The 19,831-nt window shown below is 47.8% G+C and overlaps 1 protein-coding gene across 3 annotated transcripts in view; it reads left to right on the top strand.

The window, feature by feature from the left end:
* The window catches only part of Grk5 (G protein-coupled receptor kinase 5), a 193,247-nt gene that overhangs the window by 119,089 nt on the left and 54,327 nt on the right, over positions 1-19,831 (top strand). For all 3 annotated transcript variants that reach the window (XM_020186188.2, XM_074078204.1, XM_074078205.1), the window contains one exon: positions 14,418-14,530. In XM_020186188.2, coding sequence (XP_020041777.2) covers positions 14,418-14,530 — 113 coding nt within the window. The remainder of the gene's footprint in view (positions 1-14,417; positions 14,531-19,831) is intronic.

Genomic DNA, 19,831 nt, shown 5'->3' with positions numbered 1-19,831 from the left:
TGTAAAACACGATGAACAGCTTTAAGGTGATGGCCACTTGTTTCTGTCCCAGAAGTGGAGCTGGGTGGTCTACAGATGGCTTCATGCACCTTTCTTCCTGCTCCCTCATGCCTTGGAGTTCTCAGCATTAGAGAAGAGTCTAGACCTAGGCTTGGCCCCTTGGGTAGGATTGGAGGATATTTCTGCTGATTACCTGATACTCCAGGCCTAGCATAATACAGGGCATGAAGTAGATGCTCAGTAAATCAGTCTTAAAGAGAGGGAGAGGCAGATCCAGCCCCAGCTAAAAGAGCTGAGCAAACCCTGATGCCAGTATGAGGGGCTAGAAACTGAGCCAGCAGGCTGTAGGTCCAGAGGGATCTCTTCTAGGGTAGAGTTTTACAACTGCCTGGATCTGGGCCAGAGGGTCAAGGTGTCCTGTTGGCTCCCCAGACTTAACCTCGTCTTTGTGCTTCCCAAATGGAGCCTCATTTCCAAGCTGCCTGTAGGCAGAACTGGGTGCGGAGAGCTTTTTCTCTCCTGGTGTCAGCCGATTGTGCCTTGTGCACATTTCCCATTCCATCCAGGCACAATGAGTCCAGGTTTGTCAGCTGTTGGCCCTAAGTCAGGACCCTTTCTTCCAGAAGGGTCTCTGCCGCCCTCCTGCTGAGCTCTTGCTGCCTACTTTAGCTGGCCTGGACTCATCTAGCACAAAGCACAAAGCCTGGCTGTTCAGAACCCAGGCCCTTTAAGGACATCCTGAAGGGCTTTCCGGGGCGCCAAGCTGAGTGTGAGACACTCAGAGTTTGCCTGGTCCTCTTAATACATTTCCTAAGAAAAGCTCCTCTCCAGGCAGGTGCTCAGAAGGAAAAACAAGAAAGCACTGGAGGTTCCAATTTGGAATTTTTCAATCATCTGAACATTGTTCTTGGCAGGGAATAATTTAAAACAAACAGCCGTTATGGGTTACATTTTTAGACCAGTTAGAAATGGAGGTTTCACCACAATCATATTCTTTGGTCATCTTGGTCACTTGTTTTTTTCTTTTCCCCAGTGATCTGTCTTGTGCCAGGTCACTGAGGAGGATGCCTGTCAGGTTTTGCATCCATTAAGTATCTGTCAAAATATCTGCTTTGGGCCTGGAAGTCAGAGTGAAGAGAAACAGCAAGACCAAGAGCAGCACTCCAGGCTGCAATGGAGTTTACAGGATGGAGACAGTTATGAGATACGTGGGACTCTTAAAAAAAAAAAAGATGAAGCAAAAAGAATCATGTGTTTTGGGTTCGACGTGTTTATTCGGTGTTTGTGTAGCTGAGAAAGCTTTAGTTTAAAATAAGTGGATTTGGCAAGAAGTGGGACTACATGCTGACAAATTGATTGTGCTCTTTTACTTAACTAAAAATGAAAATGCAGGAGGCATTTTGCTTTCTTTCCTTCTGATGATTAAGAACATCTATGTGGTTCCATGCAGAGAAGGCCCTGGAAGATTTATGTGAGACACCTGTATGGCATCCATCATAGGCCTTCAGGCTGACAGAGCAGCTCTGCTTAAGTGCCAGGTCTCAGGAAGGAGTTTGGAAAAGCTCCCATAGGGGTCTCTGTGCCAGGCCTAGGTGAGACCCTTGAATGAGGGGCCTTGAATTTTAGTAAAGGGCTTTCCCTCACCTGTTCACATCAGCAGGGCCTCATTTCTGGTGAGGCAGATCATAACCTGACCCAGCATAGGGAGAAATGTGCAAACGTGTTAGAATGCAGTAATCTGCTAGCCACTGTCGCATGGGACCTTCATCTGTTCATTCATTCACTCGTCAGGTGTTATTGCTCATGGTTGTGTCTCATTCTGTGCTGTGTGCCAGGAGGCACAGGAAACAAGATGGCCTGGTCCCTGCTGACTCCAAGGTGGGCCAGCCCTGTTTGGACTCCTGTACCGTTGGTTGTAAGGACTTGCCTCCACGAAGGTCACAGCACAGGAATGTGGTATGAAAAGCAATTCCAACATCCCGTTAAACCCAGCCATTAACTCTGGACACCAAGAACTTTACGAACTCTCTCCACCTCCCCACCACCTAAAGGAGCACCAGATTTGTTTGGACAAAAGAAGTATAAACAGGATCCTGGTGATTAACTTTACTCATGACCTCTCCTGCTTTAATCAATCTATTGGTGACCTCATATCTATTGGTGACCTCATAAGTGTCTAGACTGTCCCAGGCTTTACCGGAGAGAGAGACAGGGGTAGTAGAGGGAGAGAATTCATAGCTTAGCTGAGGAGGCAAGGCCACTCTTAGGACATCAACCAAAAGCATGAGATAGCATGCACATTACACAGCCAGAGCTGAGAGTTCTTGGTGGTGTCCTCGGGTTTGACTTTCTGGGAGCGTATTGGAGAGGGTCATTCTGGCACAGCCAGTGCAAATAGCACCCAGTTTACAGCCAGCCGTGGATGGCCACACTTTCCCAGGCCCCATCTCTTGGAGGATGGAGGCCCTGGACTCAGAGAGCAGAGCAGCCTAGCTAGACCAAAGGAAACTGAATTACCAGCAGGCAGCCAGGAGATTCGGGTTACAAAGGTGCCTCATCTCCCCAATGGAGGTCGCCACATGGTGCCATTGGTGCCTGGGTACCATTCGTCCCATGTCCTTGTTACTGGTGCTGTGGATCCCGAGGAGCTAAGAGATCCTAACTAGTTCTGCCATTAGCAGGAGCTGCATCCAAACCTGGTGCACTTCTTGGTAGCTCTATGGCCCTGTGCTTGTTCCATCTTAGAGCCTCATTTTCAAGCATATAAAATGCTGAAACTGAAGGATCATGAGTTCAAGGTCAGGCTGGGCTACACAGTAGTGAGACCCTGTCTCAAAAAACAAACAAAAAACTGTAGGCTGGTGATAGTACTGTCCCACAGGCAGTCATGAGGGTTGCATGAGACAAGCATGTAAAGTGCCTGCTGTTGCTTCTGTTGTTGTTATTATTATTACTATTATTATTACTGTCTTTATTATTATACACCTAGTGGCCAAGTGGGAAGGCTACTCTCTGGCCTAAAACTTGTCTCTTTCTGAAAACTATGTCTGCCAAATTGTACAACAATCCATCTCTAAAACCCTGGCATTGCTGAGCAATACCCTGCCAAATAGAGCATGAATCTATGCCCCAGCTTTCCCTGTGCTAAGTCCTGCTAAGGCACCTTGCTTTTGCCACTTCTTGTCTGGATAATGGGCATTGGGTGAGCGTGTGTTTGTGAATGTGCCCCCTCTTTCCTCTTTAGTATCCCCAGTTGCTCGTGAGACCAAGGCTAGTCTAAGCAAAGACTTCAGAAAAAGGCTTGATGGAATAGTGACGTAGTTTGACATTTAATCTCCAAAGATCCAGGTCAGCTTCCAGCAGGCCAAACCCACAGTGCTCTGTTCCTGGAGGAAAGAGTTGGGGTATCATCTTGTGACTGGCTGGGGGAACTGGAGGCTGATCCGAGAGGAGTCCAGGACTACACAATAACAGCCTCTAAACACTTCTCCTCTGTATCCCAAGAATGAGGGCCGAGAGACAGATAGGCTTAGTTTCAAACAGCATTTTTACATAGTGTTGACAAAGCACCCTGGACATCTGAAGCGAAGTGCTCCCCCTGAGTGCAGGGACTAAGCCTAGCTGAGCCTTGGATGAGCATCACATCCAGAGAATTGGAGGTATCTGAGGGGCTGCAGACCCTGAGACACCAGGACTTGCAGGAGACTATCATTGCCTCCATCTTCCCAGTCAATTTTTTCTCAAGCTGCTTTTGGCTGCTTAGCTGGGAGCCTCACTAGACCCTGGCCAGTGGCCCAGGAAGAAGTGGGGCCTCTTGGTCAGGGTTAGGAAGGACAGCCAGGTCTTATCATAAAGGCTGCCATTTGCATTGGCCCCTAGCTGGCCCACCATTTCCCAGCCCTGCCCTTCTGTGGCTTGTGCTTTATCAGCTCATAGCTCCAGGTGAAGCCAGACCCAACCCTAGAAGGCAAGGTGGACCCAGCCTCTGAAGGTCCATCCTGCCTGGCCTCTTCCCTAGCAGGCTGAGGCAGCTTGCAGGAAGGGTGGCAGGGTGTTGTCAAGGGCTGACCTGAAATGCTTGGAGAGAGATGATGCACTGAGAGGGGCAATAACCGCCCTAGGCTCTACAGCAAACCGTGCCAGGCACCCCCCTCCCCATGGCATCCTAGGCCTGCCTTTGAGTTCAGGCTTGTGGAAGAAGGGTAGCTGGGTGACCCTGGAGGTGAAGTCTACTCAGGGCTCTGATGCCTTCATTCCCACTAGGCCACAACTCCCTGCAGAGCTATTAAAATAGGAAATCCCCCTTATTCATCAGTGTTATTTTGTAAAAGGGGAACGCAAAGTCCAGAGAGAATGATGGGTCTGAAGTCACATAAGGTGAGGTGGACCTGGATAGAAAGTTCAGTCCTCTGGCCCAGCCCCTGCCCTGGGGTGCTTTTCAGGAAGCAGTGAGCCACGCATTGCTGGAGCCCAGGTTGCATTGTTTCTACAGGTCCCAGGTTCACCATGCTGCAGCTCCGAGTGCAGAAGCCTGGCCTGACCTCAACTTACCCTGGCACCCAGATCCCCCAGAGCCCAACAAGCCTCAGGGACCTCTTTGTTACCCCTGGACAGAAGCCAAGTTAGGAGCAACTCATTCTCATCCAGTGCTGTGGGGAGACCCTCATTTCTAGCCAATTGACCACAGTGGAGGGAGCAAGTGGAGGGAATGTGGACCTGAGATTTAGACGTGTGTGGTACCTGCATCACGTGGAGTTGCTCTTTCCTTATTTTACATATACATCTGTGCTCCTGCTTGGACCAAGTGCTTGCTCCAGGTGCTGGAGACACTAGTGAACCAGACCGTACAGTGAATGCAGTGTTGGGATCACCTGGGGATATTTAAGAAACACTGATGCCATTCCCAGAGTTGATGCAACCCACCTGAGTGTGACCTGAGCATTGCAATTTCTAAAACTGCACATCTTGCAGAAATTGCTTTTCAAGGAGAAAAGGCAGAATAGACAGAATATCCTGGGAAGTGGATGAATGCAGAGCGTGCGTGATCACAGGCAGCAGTCAACACCACCCAGGCTGTCCTGGCTTGCTTTGGAGCAGGCCCTGTCCTGGATCACTGGAAGGCTTGCCTCAGGCCTTGTGGGATAAAACACGGAGTTCTGAGCACCGCACGTTCCCCAGTCCCTCCACGGAAGGGGATGTCTGGCCGTCACAGTCCTTTGCTTTCCAGGCTCTTCAATGATTTTGCAGCTGTGTTTTTAGAAAACTTGTTTTCCCTCATTTGTAAAAACTTTGACATCTACAAAAATAGAAGTGAGCACAGGTCATGCATCGGTGTGTTTCCTCCTTGCCCCATGTTTTAAAGAACCAGCACCGTGATATACAGGAGCCGTTTCTGCTGATGCCTCTTGGCTGTCATGTCCTCTTGGTGCTGGTGCAGAAGTGAGGTTGACAGTTGCAGAGTAAGGCAAGGGGCTCTTGTTTAGAGGAGAGTGCTTTGGTCTCTCATTTAGAAATGGCAAGTAAGAGAGCCAGGCCTGGAACCCAGGTTCCCACTCTGTCCCCGGCTCTTCCCAGGATGCCAGACCCATTGCAGCTGTTGCATAGTGCATGACCCCACCTGCCCTGTGCCCTGGCTGTTCATTCCCGTCATCTACCCTACCCTGTCCTCCATTTTCCCACTCAATTCTTCATCCCATTCCCACTGGGAAATATTTAACGTCTTGATCCTTCTGGGCCTTAAGAATGAGGCTGAGATCACTGCCTGACTCTGGGGCCCCATTATTGGAGAGGGTCCCATGGTGACAACATATAACCCAAGCCCTGTCCATCTCAGACCCTCCCCAGATCCCATTTATCTCCCTGATTGCAGCTCAGGGGTTCGAGCCAGAGGCCTGGACCCTCATCAGAGAAGCTGCTACACTGGGCCTCCCCAACAGCACCTTCAGCCCACCTCCCTATTCTTCTGCAAAGCCACTGACAGGCACCTTCTTCCCTCTGCTTCCTCCCCCTTTATGGTCCTGCCTGGCAACCTGGGGCCCTGACACCCAGCAACTCAGTGGTTTTGACATGTGGCTTGTCCAGGTGCCACCAACCTTGTAAGACCTGGGCTTTATATTTCTGATGCTGCAGAGACATGTGACAAGCCCAAGACTTAGTAAAACTAGACACCAGAATGAGGGCACTAGAGGCCTAGGAAGATGGTGTTTGGTTTGGGTGTGTTTGTGTAATGTGCCATATGTCATTTTTATTCACATAAAAACATCGTTCTTGAAGTAATTGGAACCCACTCAGCTGTTGCTAACCAAATACCAAATGTTTCCCTTTCCTGGTCCTTCCACAGGGCGGACTGTGAGGAATTGCCCTCATCCACGATGGTATCTTGCCTCTCAAATGTCAAAGAGCTTTTTCCTAAGAGCAAATGCCCGATCGTTTCTTCCAGCTTTGGCAGGAATTTTTAAGTGAAAGCTGATTTCAAATCACTTTTTCTGTTTATTGTTTCAGCCTGGAATATGGCAGAGTGCAGGCTCCTAGCCTGTAATCCAGTCTCCTCACATTTCTTTATGTTGCCTGAGGGTCCATGAACACCCCCAACCCCCCAATAACCTGGCATTTCAGGGAAACAAAGTTAAATAAAATAAAATCAGCTTCTAGTTGGTAGAGAGGTGGCTGCAGGATCGATTTTGGACACCCCCCCCCCCCCCGATTTACCATAAACATGTGGTTTCATTTCCAAGGGCTCCGGTGTTAGCATTTCCACTTCCTCAGGAAGCCTCATTTCATTCTTGCTCTTATTTCTGAAATGGAACGTACATTTTCCTTGGCCCAAGTTCAAGGAGTGCCTGGGCAACAATGAAAACAGTCCCAAGCAGGTTTCAGTCATGGTCACCCTCCCCACGACGCCATCCATGTTGCTCTTTGCTCCCCTCCGGAAGGACTGACGCCGGCCCTCCGAGGGCTGGGCCAGCTTGCCACACTCAGGTTTTGTGGCCATCTGAGGGGAGCCCTGCTGTCTTTGCTGCCTGTTCTAGCCTTCTGTTGGGAGATCTGGTTGCCCTCCAAATGTCCACATACCACAAACTCTTAATTAAGAAAGTATGTTCTCATTTCATGTCATTGGAAAGGAATGAAAACAATGACAGCATGTATTTATCTTCACTATCAATATCATTCCTGTTTCTGAGTCTACTGGGGGTTATGAGTCTTGAAGGAATTGCCTGGGTTGTGAGATTTTAACCTCAGGCATGAGCTGTCGGGACACATGTGGCTTCTTAGAGAGGGGTTCAATGTGAGGCAGAACAGGCCACAGAGCCCTTTCCCGCCCTCCCAGAGCTCAGGGAGAGCAATGCTGGCCTTTCTTAGTGCTGACAGGGTGTCGAGTCCAGGATCACCAACTAAATCCTGTTATCTTTCTGAATCTTCAGAGAAGTGAAAGCCATCCTTTCTTGAATCTAGAAGAGGAGATATGATCTGTCCCTGAGGCTACTGTTTACATAGGGCCAACAACATGCTAGATGGAGCTCGCTGCTCACATGTGTTGCTAGGCAGCTGGGCCTCAGGTAAAGGGACTTGCCCAAGACCACACAGCAACCCTGGGCTGCTCACCCATCGGCTGTGCACCGTGGGATGTCTAGCTGCATCCATTGCCTCTGTCCACTAGGCACCAGTACCAACTCCCACCTGTGAAAACCAAAGAAGAATTGCCAACCTTACCCCAGCGGAGCCTCTGAGGAAAGAGGCAGGATTCAGACTCAAGCCTGGGCTGGCTCTAAGCAAGGCAGCCCTGCCTGCCTCTGGGATACAGGCAGGGTGGGGAGCACTTTGGTTTTTGTGAGATGGTACACTAATCAGCTGTGGACACACACCTTCTAGAATCTCGATGAGGATCCAGCTTCCTGGTGGAGGCAGAGAACAAGAATTTCTTGTGAGTATTGCAGCAGCTTGCTGTCGGCCATGGCAGAGCCTTTGCCATGTGCCAAACCCTTGCTTATGGGTTTTCATTTGAATCTCCCAGATACTCTCAAGGTTGAAAGGCTTATTAGTCAACACATATTTTGGTTGCGAGTATCCCAAACTCAAATCAAAATAGCTTAAGGGTAAAAGGAAATCTGTTAATTTATGCAACTGAAAAGTCTAAGGGTAGATCTTAATAGCTTCAGGTATGGCAGGATCCAGGTCTTGAAGCTCATCAGGACACTGACTTCTACTTCCTATTGTTTTGACTTCATTCTTTGGTAGGTTCTCTCCACATAACCACAAGTACCAGCAACCCAGAAGTATATGGTCCTAAATTTAAGATGGCCGAGAAAAGTAGCTTTTCTGAGGGTGCCAATAAAAAGGTCAAGTACAGGTTCAGGTGGGTGAGGCCTGGGTCCTATACCTTTGAAGTTGACCTCACCCAAAGAATTTCTGGAGACAGAGGAAGGAATGACTCTCCTAAGAAAGAAACACAAGACCCAAACCAGCTTGTGCTTCTGAGCAGTACTATTGACAGTGTGTACTGTGCTAAATACAGAAGCACTTCAACACCTAGCCATTTCATGTGGCTGTGGATCCAGGTGTGTGACCAGGACACATGTCTCATTCAGCCAGTTTATACAGCAGGCCAGTGTTGTCAGCCTGACACAGAAAGTTGTGAGTTGTGAGTTTTACCAAGTGTAGGTCCATGATGGGTTGGAAATTTTAAAGTTGTCCTTCCCCATAGGTAGTTAGAAAAGCACTGCTCCAAACCAGAGAGTGTGCTAAAACACAGAGCCCTGGACGCCATCGGTGAAATTCATATTCAGTGGGTCTGAAGTGGGGCCTGAGAATCTGTGTCTCCAGCATGCTCTAGGGTGATGCTGACGTGGCCCCGCTTGGAGCAACACTGTTCTCCAAGATTTTCCCATTTTATAGTCAAGAAACAAGTTCAGAGAATTCAAGTGACATAACTTAATTCCTCTTCCCCTTTGGTCAGCTTTATTGAAGTATTATTACAATGGAATTCTTCAATTTTAAGTATAGAATTAGATGACTTTTGACAAATACATACAGCCACACAACCACCACAGTCAAGACACAGAACATTTTCATCATGCTAAAAAGTTCCGTCACATCCCTTTGTCATCAGTCCCCCACCACTGGTCTGATTTCTGTCACTATGGGTTTGCCTTTTTTAGAATTTCAGGTGAATTGAATCTACTGTAAGTTTTTTGTGTCTGGTTCTTTGACTTGAATGATGATTTTGAGATGTGACCATGCAATGTGTAGTGATAACTCAAGGCTTTATATTATGGAAGGTGTCACCATTTAGTTTTCCACTCATCCCTTGATGGACATTTGGGTTTTTTTCAAGAGTCAGTTGACTTTGAAGGGTCTGGGCTTAGCCTGGAATGAGCCAGGGTCTTCCGATTTCAATTCTGCTTTCTGCTACGGTTGATCCTGGGCTCAAGCAACATGGACTTCTTCAACATTCAGCAGCAACTCCTTGGTCCTTTCAAGCATCTAAGGGCTTCCTGGCCGCTGGCTGAAAGAGAAGCCTGGGTCAGTGTCAGACTGTACAGTACTAGAAGCCCAGGGGGCTGGGAACAACAGGGATAAGTGTGTATACCAAGTGTGGCCCTTGACCTGGTTTTGTAGATAAAGTTTTATTAGACACAGCCACACCCATAGACAATTGATTTATTGTCAGGGAGGTCCTCACTATAAATATACTGTTGAATTGTTGTGACACAGGCCATATGGCCCTCGAAGGCTAAACTGTTTGCTACTAGTCTTTATAGAAACATTTGCCAACCTTTCCCTTAAGAACCAGGGAGGGAGATGCCACACCTGGAATCCCCACTGGGACTGGACAAAAACAGAGGGAATCCTGGTTAAAACTGAGCTCCAGAATTGACTTTGGAATCTGATCTGTGTCTTCAATCATTTGCCTTCGTGAAGCTGGTACCCAAGGAGGTCCCCAGGCTGCAAAGGATCTCAGAAGCTGTTTATTCTGATCCCCTATTTTATAGTTGAAGAAACTGAGGCCCAGAATGGGAAGTGGCTTACCCAAGGTTACATGGAGAATTGGTGGCAGAGCTAAGAATGCCCTTGCCCAGCACTCTTTCACAATGGTGTCCTTGACAATGGACCTGATATGGCTGTGCAGATAGTGGCTTATTGTGAGAACAGGCTGGGAGGTGAGGGGAGCCTGAGGTAAAGCACCCATCATCACTGGGAAAAGTGGTGAGGATAGGGCCCTTTGACTTGTTGTACCCTCTGTTGGCTGGCAGCTTGGCAAGTGTCATGCTTCTCTACCCAGGTGAGTAGAGAAGGAAGAGAATTCTGTACTCTGTGTTGCTTTTGTGTGTGCATGTGCCTGTGTGCTTGCATGTGTATAGCCAGATAGTTCCATGCATCACAGTGATCACCCTTCTGACCACTGATCAATAGCACCTGCTAATGCCTGCAGGTTCCATCATGCCTTACCTTCCAGCCCCAAGCACCTGCCACTTCTCCATTTCCTTTAAGCTATTCTTGAAGGTCTGCTCAGTGGCATCCTGTCATGGACAGAACCAGTCCTGAATTCAAGAAGTGACCTTTAAAATGAAAGGAACCTTCTAGTATCAAAAAGCAAGAGATTTTGGAATAAAGTTTGATGAATGAATGAAGGAAGGAAGGATCCAAAAGAACAAAGTTAGAGTGATTGGGTGATTCATAGATACTTTGAGGCACAAAGGAAAACATCAACAAGGCACATGGCCCCAAGAAGGAATTCCATATTCTAGAAGAATGCGCGCGCGTGTGTGTGCGCAGTGCGTGTGCAGTGCTTGTGTACCTATGTGTACGGCATCTCAGGTTATCCCATCCAGAGACACAGAGAGATTCAAGACAGAGAGAAAAGGCTTCTCCTATCTTGGCACTCATCATCATTGGTCCTGGCAGGCTATTACAGGGGCAGCCCCTTTACAACCTGGACATCAGCAGCATGGCCAGTCTGCTGAGACTGATTGGCAAGGGTCTGCCCCAAGCTCCTGTGCCTCCAACTTCAGTGTCACCTGACTTTTAGTAGCTCCTGTAGCTCAGGTTAGCCCTTCCCACATCAAGAACTGTGGTTTGTGCTACCCTGTCACCTTGATCAGTCTGAAATTCATATTCTTCCTACGGCCTCCTTGTCTTTTTCTATAGGAACTATAAACGTGACATGTTGCTTTTGTTGTTTTGGGAGCTTCTTTAGAAGACGGCCTGTTTATCTTTATTGGAAGCTGAGAACAAAACCTAGAATGATGGTTACTGGTCCTGTTAGTCCTTCCTGAGTTTCCAATGAGTGGCTTTCTTGCTTGGGATCCTCTGTGCAGTCATAAGAGGCAGAGAATTGAGGTACTGACAGCTTGTGTCAAAATCACATGGTGTTTACTGTGCTGTGAGTTTGTAACAGCCTTGTTTCCATACTGACAGTAAACGCCATATGGAGAGGAAGGAATCCTGTCAGATGAACTCTTAAGGAATCACAATGTGGTACATGAAATCTCATAATTGCTTTTGGGAAATGGCAGGGGGTTACCTTGCTCAAATCACATAAGAAGCACTGCATTCTCTTCCATAATTGAATAAAACCAAAGTTTGACACAAGGTAATTTGCTTTGCTTCTGTGTTTGTGCTGGAAAAGTTCTGATTGGGGAAGGATGTGAAGGCTTGTTTTCCTCCCCTGGGGGGTCAGGCTGAGTGGGAGGTAGTTAGCAGGAGGGCTGTGCACAGGGCTTCATGCTAACAGGTGCAAGCTACAGACCTGTCACAGGCCACTGGAGCCCAGGGTCCCTCCTGTGTCTGACAATAACACTCATCTGACTTGACATTTCATAACTGTCACTTGGGATCTTGTCTGCTCACCCACACACATCCCTGCTGCCCCTTCCAGCAGAGTAGCCCACCTCCCTACCCCTTCAGAACCTGGCACATATTAAGGCTAAATGCTTGTTGGAGTGGCTATTGTGAACCATCTGTGCCTGGAGAGGTGGAGCCAGTGCCCACATTGAAGGGTAGAACTAAGCAAGAGTCCAATGCAGGCCTAAGCCACCAAAGCATTTGGGAAGGGGCCAAGTGGAGGAGTCCAAATGGACTCTCATCCATTTGATCAAAGTATCCACTTGAGAGAATGGGACATTTTTTAATGCTTTCTACATGTGATATTGCATTAGTGAATTCTTAACAAAGTAGTCCCTACCCTTGGGCAGTTTGCTCATGAAAGGAGAGTGCCTACTCACTGCTCTCTCAGTTCCTAGAGACAGACACCAAGGATCCCTGATGAAGCAGGGTCTCTGTCAAGTAGACAGATGTCCAGGCCCAAGGTTGGCCTCTGGAAGGCTACTTCCTGGGGCTCCTCTCTGCTCAGCTGCTTGCCCCGTGCTGCTTCATTTTCCATGGACTCTCACCTGGAAGGAAAGACAGTCTGACCTGCCCTAAGGCCTTGTCACCCCAGAGATGAGCAAGTATCTTTCTACGAATTTCTAGCAAAAGCCCTGCCAGGACTCCAGGACCCACTCAGGTCACGTGCCCTGACCTCATTGTCTAGGACCAAGTCATGGGCCTCTACCTAAACTTATCTCTGTGACTAGAAGACAGAGGCATCCACGTGGCTGTGACTGAGTCACCTGCCCATCCTTGGCCCCATCATTGTGACTAGAAGACTGAAGGTTCTGATTGGCTGGGGTCAAATCACATGTCCATCCCTGAACCTATCATTGTAGCTGAAAGGATAGAGGCCACTGATTGACTGAGATTGAGTCATGTTCCTATCCCCAAAATCTGGAAGGCATTGGCTTCCTCAGAATCAGAAGGGTTGGTCAGGGCTTGGAGAGAAGAGGTTCCCTAAAAGAAGGGAGATAGAGCAAACCAAAAAAAACAAACCCACATTCAGGATAATAACAAGTGATGTTTATTAAGCATTTCCTATGCACCTACTAATCTGAGTAGTTTCTATGTGTTGTCTTATTCAATCCCATATTATGATGATATTCAGCTGACAGACAAGGAAATAGAGGAACAAAGTATCAAGTCAGTTGCACCAGATCACACAGGCAGTGAGTGGTAGGACCGGGATTTGAACCCTGAGCCCAAGCACAGCTACCATGAGGTGCTTCCCTTCTATAAGTAATATCTCTTTCCATACTGTAGAAACACTCTTAGGTACTCAGAGTGAAAATGAACCAGCATGATAGTTGTATTCACACAACCTCCCTGGGTCCCATATCTCCACAGAAACCCTTTCTTGGGGCATTTTCCTGGTTCTTCTTCACCTGGCAAAGATACAGCCCTTCCTTTCCATCATGTCACTTTCAGAGTTCTATCACAGTTTCCCGTGCTGCTGCAAAATGGAAGGCTGGACATTCTGTGCTCGGAGAGTCAGAGGCATTGTGTCTCAGTCAGCACTTTGAGCATCTTTCTGGCCAGGGAAAACTTCTTGCAGAGCCTTTGGCGTCATTGCAGGAAAAACCAAAAGGCCCCTGTCCCAACTCCAGACATGTGATCTTGGTTTTCAAAAGAGGAAACTGAGGCTCAGAGAGGGTAAGCTATTTGAAGTAACAAATCAACTCATGGGTAGCATGCCTCTGGCCCTGGAGCTGGAAGTCTTTTACTCTTTCCTCTGCAGAACCTCCTGGCTACTGAGTGGCTAAGGGCAAGTCACTTCCTGTCTCTGTGCTTATAGTTCCTCAGCTGGAAAATGCAGGGTTTTCATAATTTGAAGCATCTGAAGAGTGGGCTTTGCTCCAGTTGGGTAAAAATGACTTTTTTAAACTGTATCCACCAGGATGCTTTGAATTATAAGTAATTTAAAATCTTTTCAAACTGTGCTAAACAATGGGAATGTGTTGCCTCATAAATAAGCTTTTCAGATGTGGTTTGGGCTGCAGGCATGGTTTGATCCAGAGATCTGGACATCACTCTGCTTTTGTCATTTTCCCAGCTCTGACCTCTCCTGGGGGTCAGCCTCATCCTCACAGTGGTTTTCCATGCAGACCCTGGCTCTATACCCACGCACCTGGCCTCCAGAGGGAGACAGCTCCTCTGCCAGGCTTCAGTTCTCAGCCAACCTGCAGTTCACACTGATTGGCCTGGCTTAGGTCACGTGCTTACCACTCTCATCCAGTTGTCAGAACCAGAGAATGTGTCCTGCTGAGTGGCCAGCCAGGGGATGGAGCCATAGTCCCCAGAACCACTGGCATCTCCGTACAGAAACTGGGACATTGGAAAGGCGCAGCTGGTGGGGAGTAGATGCTAGATAGTGATTGGCACATCCTCAGAACTGGCCTTGTCCTCTGGGTCTGCAGAGTCTGTGATATGCCTGAGGGTTCACCATTACATTGCTTTACCCAGCCAGGACTCAATCCAGGTGTAGGGTGATGCCTGGCCCTGTCTGGCCCTCACCTGGTCTCATCACACTCTTCTTGTATTGTCTCCAGACAGAGATTACTGCAGTTTATGTGACAAGCAGCCAATCGGGAGGCTGCTTTTCCGGCAGTTCTGCGAAACCAGGCCTGGGCTGGAATGCTACATTCAGTTCCTGGACTCAGTGGTAAGTCCCTGTCCCTGGGGGGAGGAAGAGGGGAGGACAGCCCTTAGGTTTTCTGTGATTAGCAATAGTTGTCGCCCAAAGAAAAGAAAGATAGGCCTCATAGTTTGGAAGACTGAAGAACAAAGTGGAAAGTTTGTTAACATCCAGAGGTAACTCCTGGATTCTGCCTCCTTGCCCTGAGCTGAGAGCCCATTTGATAAAACTCTAAGCTAGCAGGGTTTTGTTTACTAGCTTCCCCACGTGAATGCTAGCCCTGGGCTCTGGGCTTCCTGTTCACCCCAACCCAGCACAGTCTGGAGCACACAGGCCCTGACAAAAGCCTGGGGAATGAACGCTCATTACTGTCTCTAGTCAGTCCTACAGCAGAAGGCTCAGATGGTCCCAGTCTCATGTGGCCATGCCTACTGCTGTTGGGACTTCCTTCAGCTGTGCTGTCACTCTTTTGCTTAACAAATGGCTTGATTTGCGTAAGGTTTTGGGATTGGATGTGGAAATATTCAAATGTCCTCAGTCCTTACCCAGGAAGGTTTGTCCTCAAAGCCTGGCCAAATGCCCTTTAGGCATTTTTTTCTTTTTTTTCTGTCTGAGGAAGAAGGGCAAGGGATGGGGAGGTGAGGAATGGAAGGAAAGGTTCAGCCCCCAGGGGCAGGATCAAGACGCTGTTCATTCCTAGGGACTCTCAGACCATCATTGGCTGAAGCCATAACCCTTCTTTGGGATGGCCCTGCTGGGTTCAAGTTTCTGTGTCTTCCAGGACTTCCATCTGGCTCTTTAGACCCACAAACTTACTTTCCACTGGATATCTCCACCCAAGTCACTTGAGCTCACTAAAGTCAGTATGTCCAACACACTCAGTCCCTTATCCCAGGTCTCCAAACCCCCCTGTCCTGACACATTTCCTGTTCCAGTGACAGGACCCCATAGTCACCCGAGCCTGAAGTCTTTACAAGGACTGAAACTCCTCCTTCTCCTCCATGTTCAAGGACATGAGATCAGCTCCTTGACCTCCTGGCCAGTTCCCTCCCCTATTGCTTCTGCATTGGTGCAGGTCCTAGTCCTAGCACAGGCTGTGGCATTGCTTGCATGAAGCTTAAAATAGTTCTCAACTTTGGTTGAGGATCAAAAACACCTGGGGAGCCTTAAAAGCTACCAGTGCCTGAGTTGAAGCCCAGACTAATGAATTTGAATCTCCGGGGGTGGGGCCTAGTGTTTTTATAATTTTTTATTATGGAAAGTTTCAAACTATAAAAAGCAAAATTCAGCCAAGTCATATAATGAACCCACGTGCACCCATCAGCCCACTTTAGCAATTAGCAAACTCATGGCCAATCTTGCCTCATTAGGCCCCCACCCTACCTAGCAGCATTTTGTAGCAAATCTCTGCTATCAGATTATTCCATCTGTGAACATTGCAGTATGTATCTCTAAGTAATAAGGGCTCTTAGAAAACAAAACTAAGGGCTGGGGATGTAGCCCAGTGGTAGCACAAGCAGCTTGCTAGCTTGCCTAGCATGCACAAAGCCCTGAGTTTGATCCCCAGCACTGCAACAAACAAACAAAAACTAACCACAATACTATTATCACAACTGTAAAAAGTATTCTTTACTATCATCAAATATTAGTCAGTGTTCAGATTTTTAATTTTTAATTCATGTTTTTGCTGGTTGTAGAACTAACTGGTGTGTGGGCCCACACATTGCCGATGGTTGATCTTTTTCTTGACTGTAGGCAACCCTCTAACCACCTCCCTTATGATGGTTTGTTGTCTCTCCAGAGTTCTCCAAGTCACTTACTAGGTTCCTCAGTGTTTCTTGTAAATTGCTAGCTAGATCTAGGTATGTGATCAGATTCAGTTTCCATTTTGGGGCATGTGTGTTCCTGACTTCATAAGTGGTTTTGTATTCTTCAGACAGGGATTATAGACTATCTATGAGATGGTAGCAGCCATTGATATTTAACATCTACATCTGCTGATTATTGAAGGGTTGCAATGTAGCAACAGTCTATCTTTTCTTTGTTAACTGGCACACTTCCTTCCATTTTTTTATAACTTAGCTTGTATAGAAACGGATTGATCAATTGTTTGCTTGACTGATTGGTCAATTCTTTCTCTATATTTGTGTTTTCAAGATACCAAATTTGTTCACTTGCATCTTCCAATAGTGGTAACTAATGAGAGTTTTAAAACTCATGGGTTTAAGCATTTGGATGTGTCTTGATGTGCAGTCCTTTTCCTTGTCGATCCTTCTTGATGTCACTGTTTGCCAATGGGAGCCCCTTCAGGTGGGCTTCTGAGTCCTAACAAGGCCCAGGCTTCATTGGCTGTTCCTTGTTGTGTCGCATGACAGTGTTCTGGGCTCGTTTTGTGCTACAGTCTGTCATTGTACCAAGGAGCCCTTGTTCCTTTTCTTGGAAAATAGTACTTGGGGATCACAGTATGGTAGTAGGAGTACTCATTACCACTAGATTAGCCATCATTTCTAGCAGATAATGGTATTTTTCAAATCTCCCAGGGTTTTAATGTGGATCTGGGATTGGAAAGCATTGACATACAGGATAATGCTCAATTCTGATGGTGACTCACCAGATCTGCCACCCCTGGGCCCCTGCCTGCCCTTTTATCCTCAGCCTTCACTGGAGTCTTCCCTGACCCCTGTTTCTGCCCAACTGTGTTAGCCCTCCTACCTGAGATACCTCCTGTGGTCCCATCTGCCTGGCAGATGCCTGTTTATCCTCCTGTACCCTGCTCTCAGAGCCTCCCAGACCTCACTTCCCCTCTCCTGTTCCCTTCTGCTTTGGGCACTTGCTTCCTCCCAGCACCTGTGTCACCACACTGGTAGGATGGCTATTGCTGGAGGACATAGGCTCCAGAGATGGACTTCCAGGACAGTGCTGGTGCTGCCACCAGCTCTTGTGAGACCATAGGCAGGTGTTAGCCCCTGTGAACCTTGTGTCTCCCTCTGTAAGTAGGGATGCATTTGGGTGTGATGATGGCAGAGGTGCTGGGTAGGTACCATGTGGGTTTGCATTGCTCAGAGCAGCATCGTCTCACAATGCTCAGCCCACAGTGCTATACCGAACGTGTGGTCAACACTTAGGACATGGGCCCAAGTGGGGGCTGATGACCTGTGTAGAGTCACGGAGCTAGTGAGGGGCAGAGGTCAGCCTAGAACCCTGGTCTCCTGGCTCCCAGCCCAGTGCTTTTCCTCTATATTAGGCTACCTATAAGACCAGGTGGATTCTGGCAAATTGGATCAGGCTTTCTAAAGTCTGCATTGGGGAGGGCTCCTTGGGTCATGGAGATCTATCAGGAATCTTCCTGCAAAGTGACCCATCAGCCCTGCCATGAGGCTGTCTAGTGATATTTTCCCCAGATTGGATTTTCTTAAAGCAAGAACCAAAAGTTTGAAAGGCCCAGTGTCTGATTCTGACCTCAGTACCACTCCAGTGGCAATGATAAACATTTGTTTGCTGTGTTGTTTGTGAACTGGCAGGTTTGGGTACATTATACACTGCCATCAAAGTAGGGGGCCACTGGTCAAAAGTGCATCCAGGCCCACAGTACAGCATGGAGTGTTCACAATCCCATGTGGGCTGTAGAATCCTAAAGCAGGACTTGGTCTAGGTTTGCTCTTTTTACAGCTCATAGAACATCATGGAGTATGCCAAAGCTCTCACTTAAGGCAAGGGCCCTAGTGTAAAGCTTCTGGCCATTCTTTCAACCTTTCATTCATTTAACAAAAGTATGCCTGGCCTAGTTCCAGGCCCTTGGGATAAACCAGTAAATAAAACGGATTAAGATCTCTGCCCTCGTATTGCTTATATTCTAGCCAGGAAGGGGTGAGCTATACGCAATAAGCAAAACAAGCCAATTATATGAAATGTTAGGAAGTGATAAATGGGGTAGAAAAGAATAACCAAAGCAGATCACAGGTGAGGGTGGGAGTGAGGAAATGGGAGCCTGGTTGCGATAGAGCTGTCTGTCAGCACAGGTGTCCTTGGAAAAATAACACTTGACTAAAGGAGTTGGGCAATCTAGTAAGTGATAGAAGAGCAGTGCAGGGAGCATTCAGTGAAAAGATCTGCAGGCAAGAGTGTCTTTGGAGTAGAAGGGATGAGGGCACAGGAGGCAGGCAAGCCACTGACCCTGTAAGACCTTATGCGATTGTAGAACTTTGGCTTTTACTTTGAGTGAAGTGAGGGAACCACTGGAGGGTTTTAGCAAAGAAATGTATGGCCTGGTCTGACTTAGGAGTTTGTTCCATCTTCTTTGTTGGGAACAGGCTTTGGGGAGGAGTGGGAGCTTAGGAGACTGTTGCAGCAATCCAGATAAAAGCCTGTGTAGAAGCAGTGGGGACATGTTTTGAATGCAGAGTTCCCAATATTGTCTGATGGAGGGAGGTGGAAGAGATGGGTTGAGGATGACTTCAGAGTTCTGACCTGAGCAACTGGAAGGTTGGAATGAAGATAAGGCTGGGGGAAGATCATGTTTCAGGGAGGATCAGGAACTTCATTCTATGCTCTCAGCTTCTTCAATGCTCAGTTTAGAAGTCTAGCGGACATCCAAGATAGGTATCCAAGTTTGGAGCTTGTGAGGAAGGTGTGGGGTAGAAATGGAAATAGAGAGTTGTCAACATGTAGCTGGGAGGTAACACCACGAGCTCACCCAGGAGGTGGATGTAGATGGAGCAGTGATGAGGACCAAAGACTGAGAGCTGGACCCAGGGCTGGTCCCCATCTGGAAGAGATGAGGTGGCAGCAGGCTGCTCTGGGACCTGTCTAAAGAGTTGGTGAGGCAGAGCAGCGTGAGGCCAAGCCCAGGAGCTGGTGGAATTTTCCATCCACGTATTCTGTTAGATGCTTCTAGTCCATTTGAAAAGGGAAAAATAAAAATGCAATGGATGCCCATTTTCTTTCTGGTCATGCAGTCCTTCCCTTTTGCTGGGCTGGTAGCAGGAACTGTTTATTGGAAAGGAAACAGGAGTCTGGTTCCTGTGTTAACACGTCAGACACTCTGCATGTGCCTTGGCAGAGACCCCACTCCGAGAGGCTGACCCATCCCCTCTGCACTTTTATCTGAATCCTTGAGAGTTAGTGGGGTCTTTTCATTGCCTTCTTGACGTCAAAGGACCAGACTTTGGACACTCTTTTATGCATGGAGATTTTATTGAGTTTTCCAAGGCTGGTGAAACTCCTCATCTGAAATCTATTTTTTCTTCCATCCTGACTGGAACTCAGAGGACGGAGGAGGTGACAGTATCCTCAGTACTGCCCTGGGTGCCCCTGCGCTCAGTCAGTGCC

The sequence above is a fragment of the Castor canadensis genome, chromosome 7, assembly GCF_047511655.1.
Source record: "Castor canadensis chromosome 7, mCasCan1.hap1v2, whole genome shotgun sequence".
NCBI classification, from domain to species: Eukaryota; Metazoa; Chordata; class Mammalia; order Rodentia; family Castoridae; genus Castor; species Castor canadensis.
The sequence above is the reverse complement of the archived record's forward strand: the minus strand, read 5'-3'. Positions and strand labels throughout refer to the sequence as shown.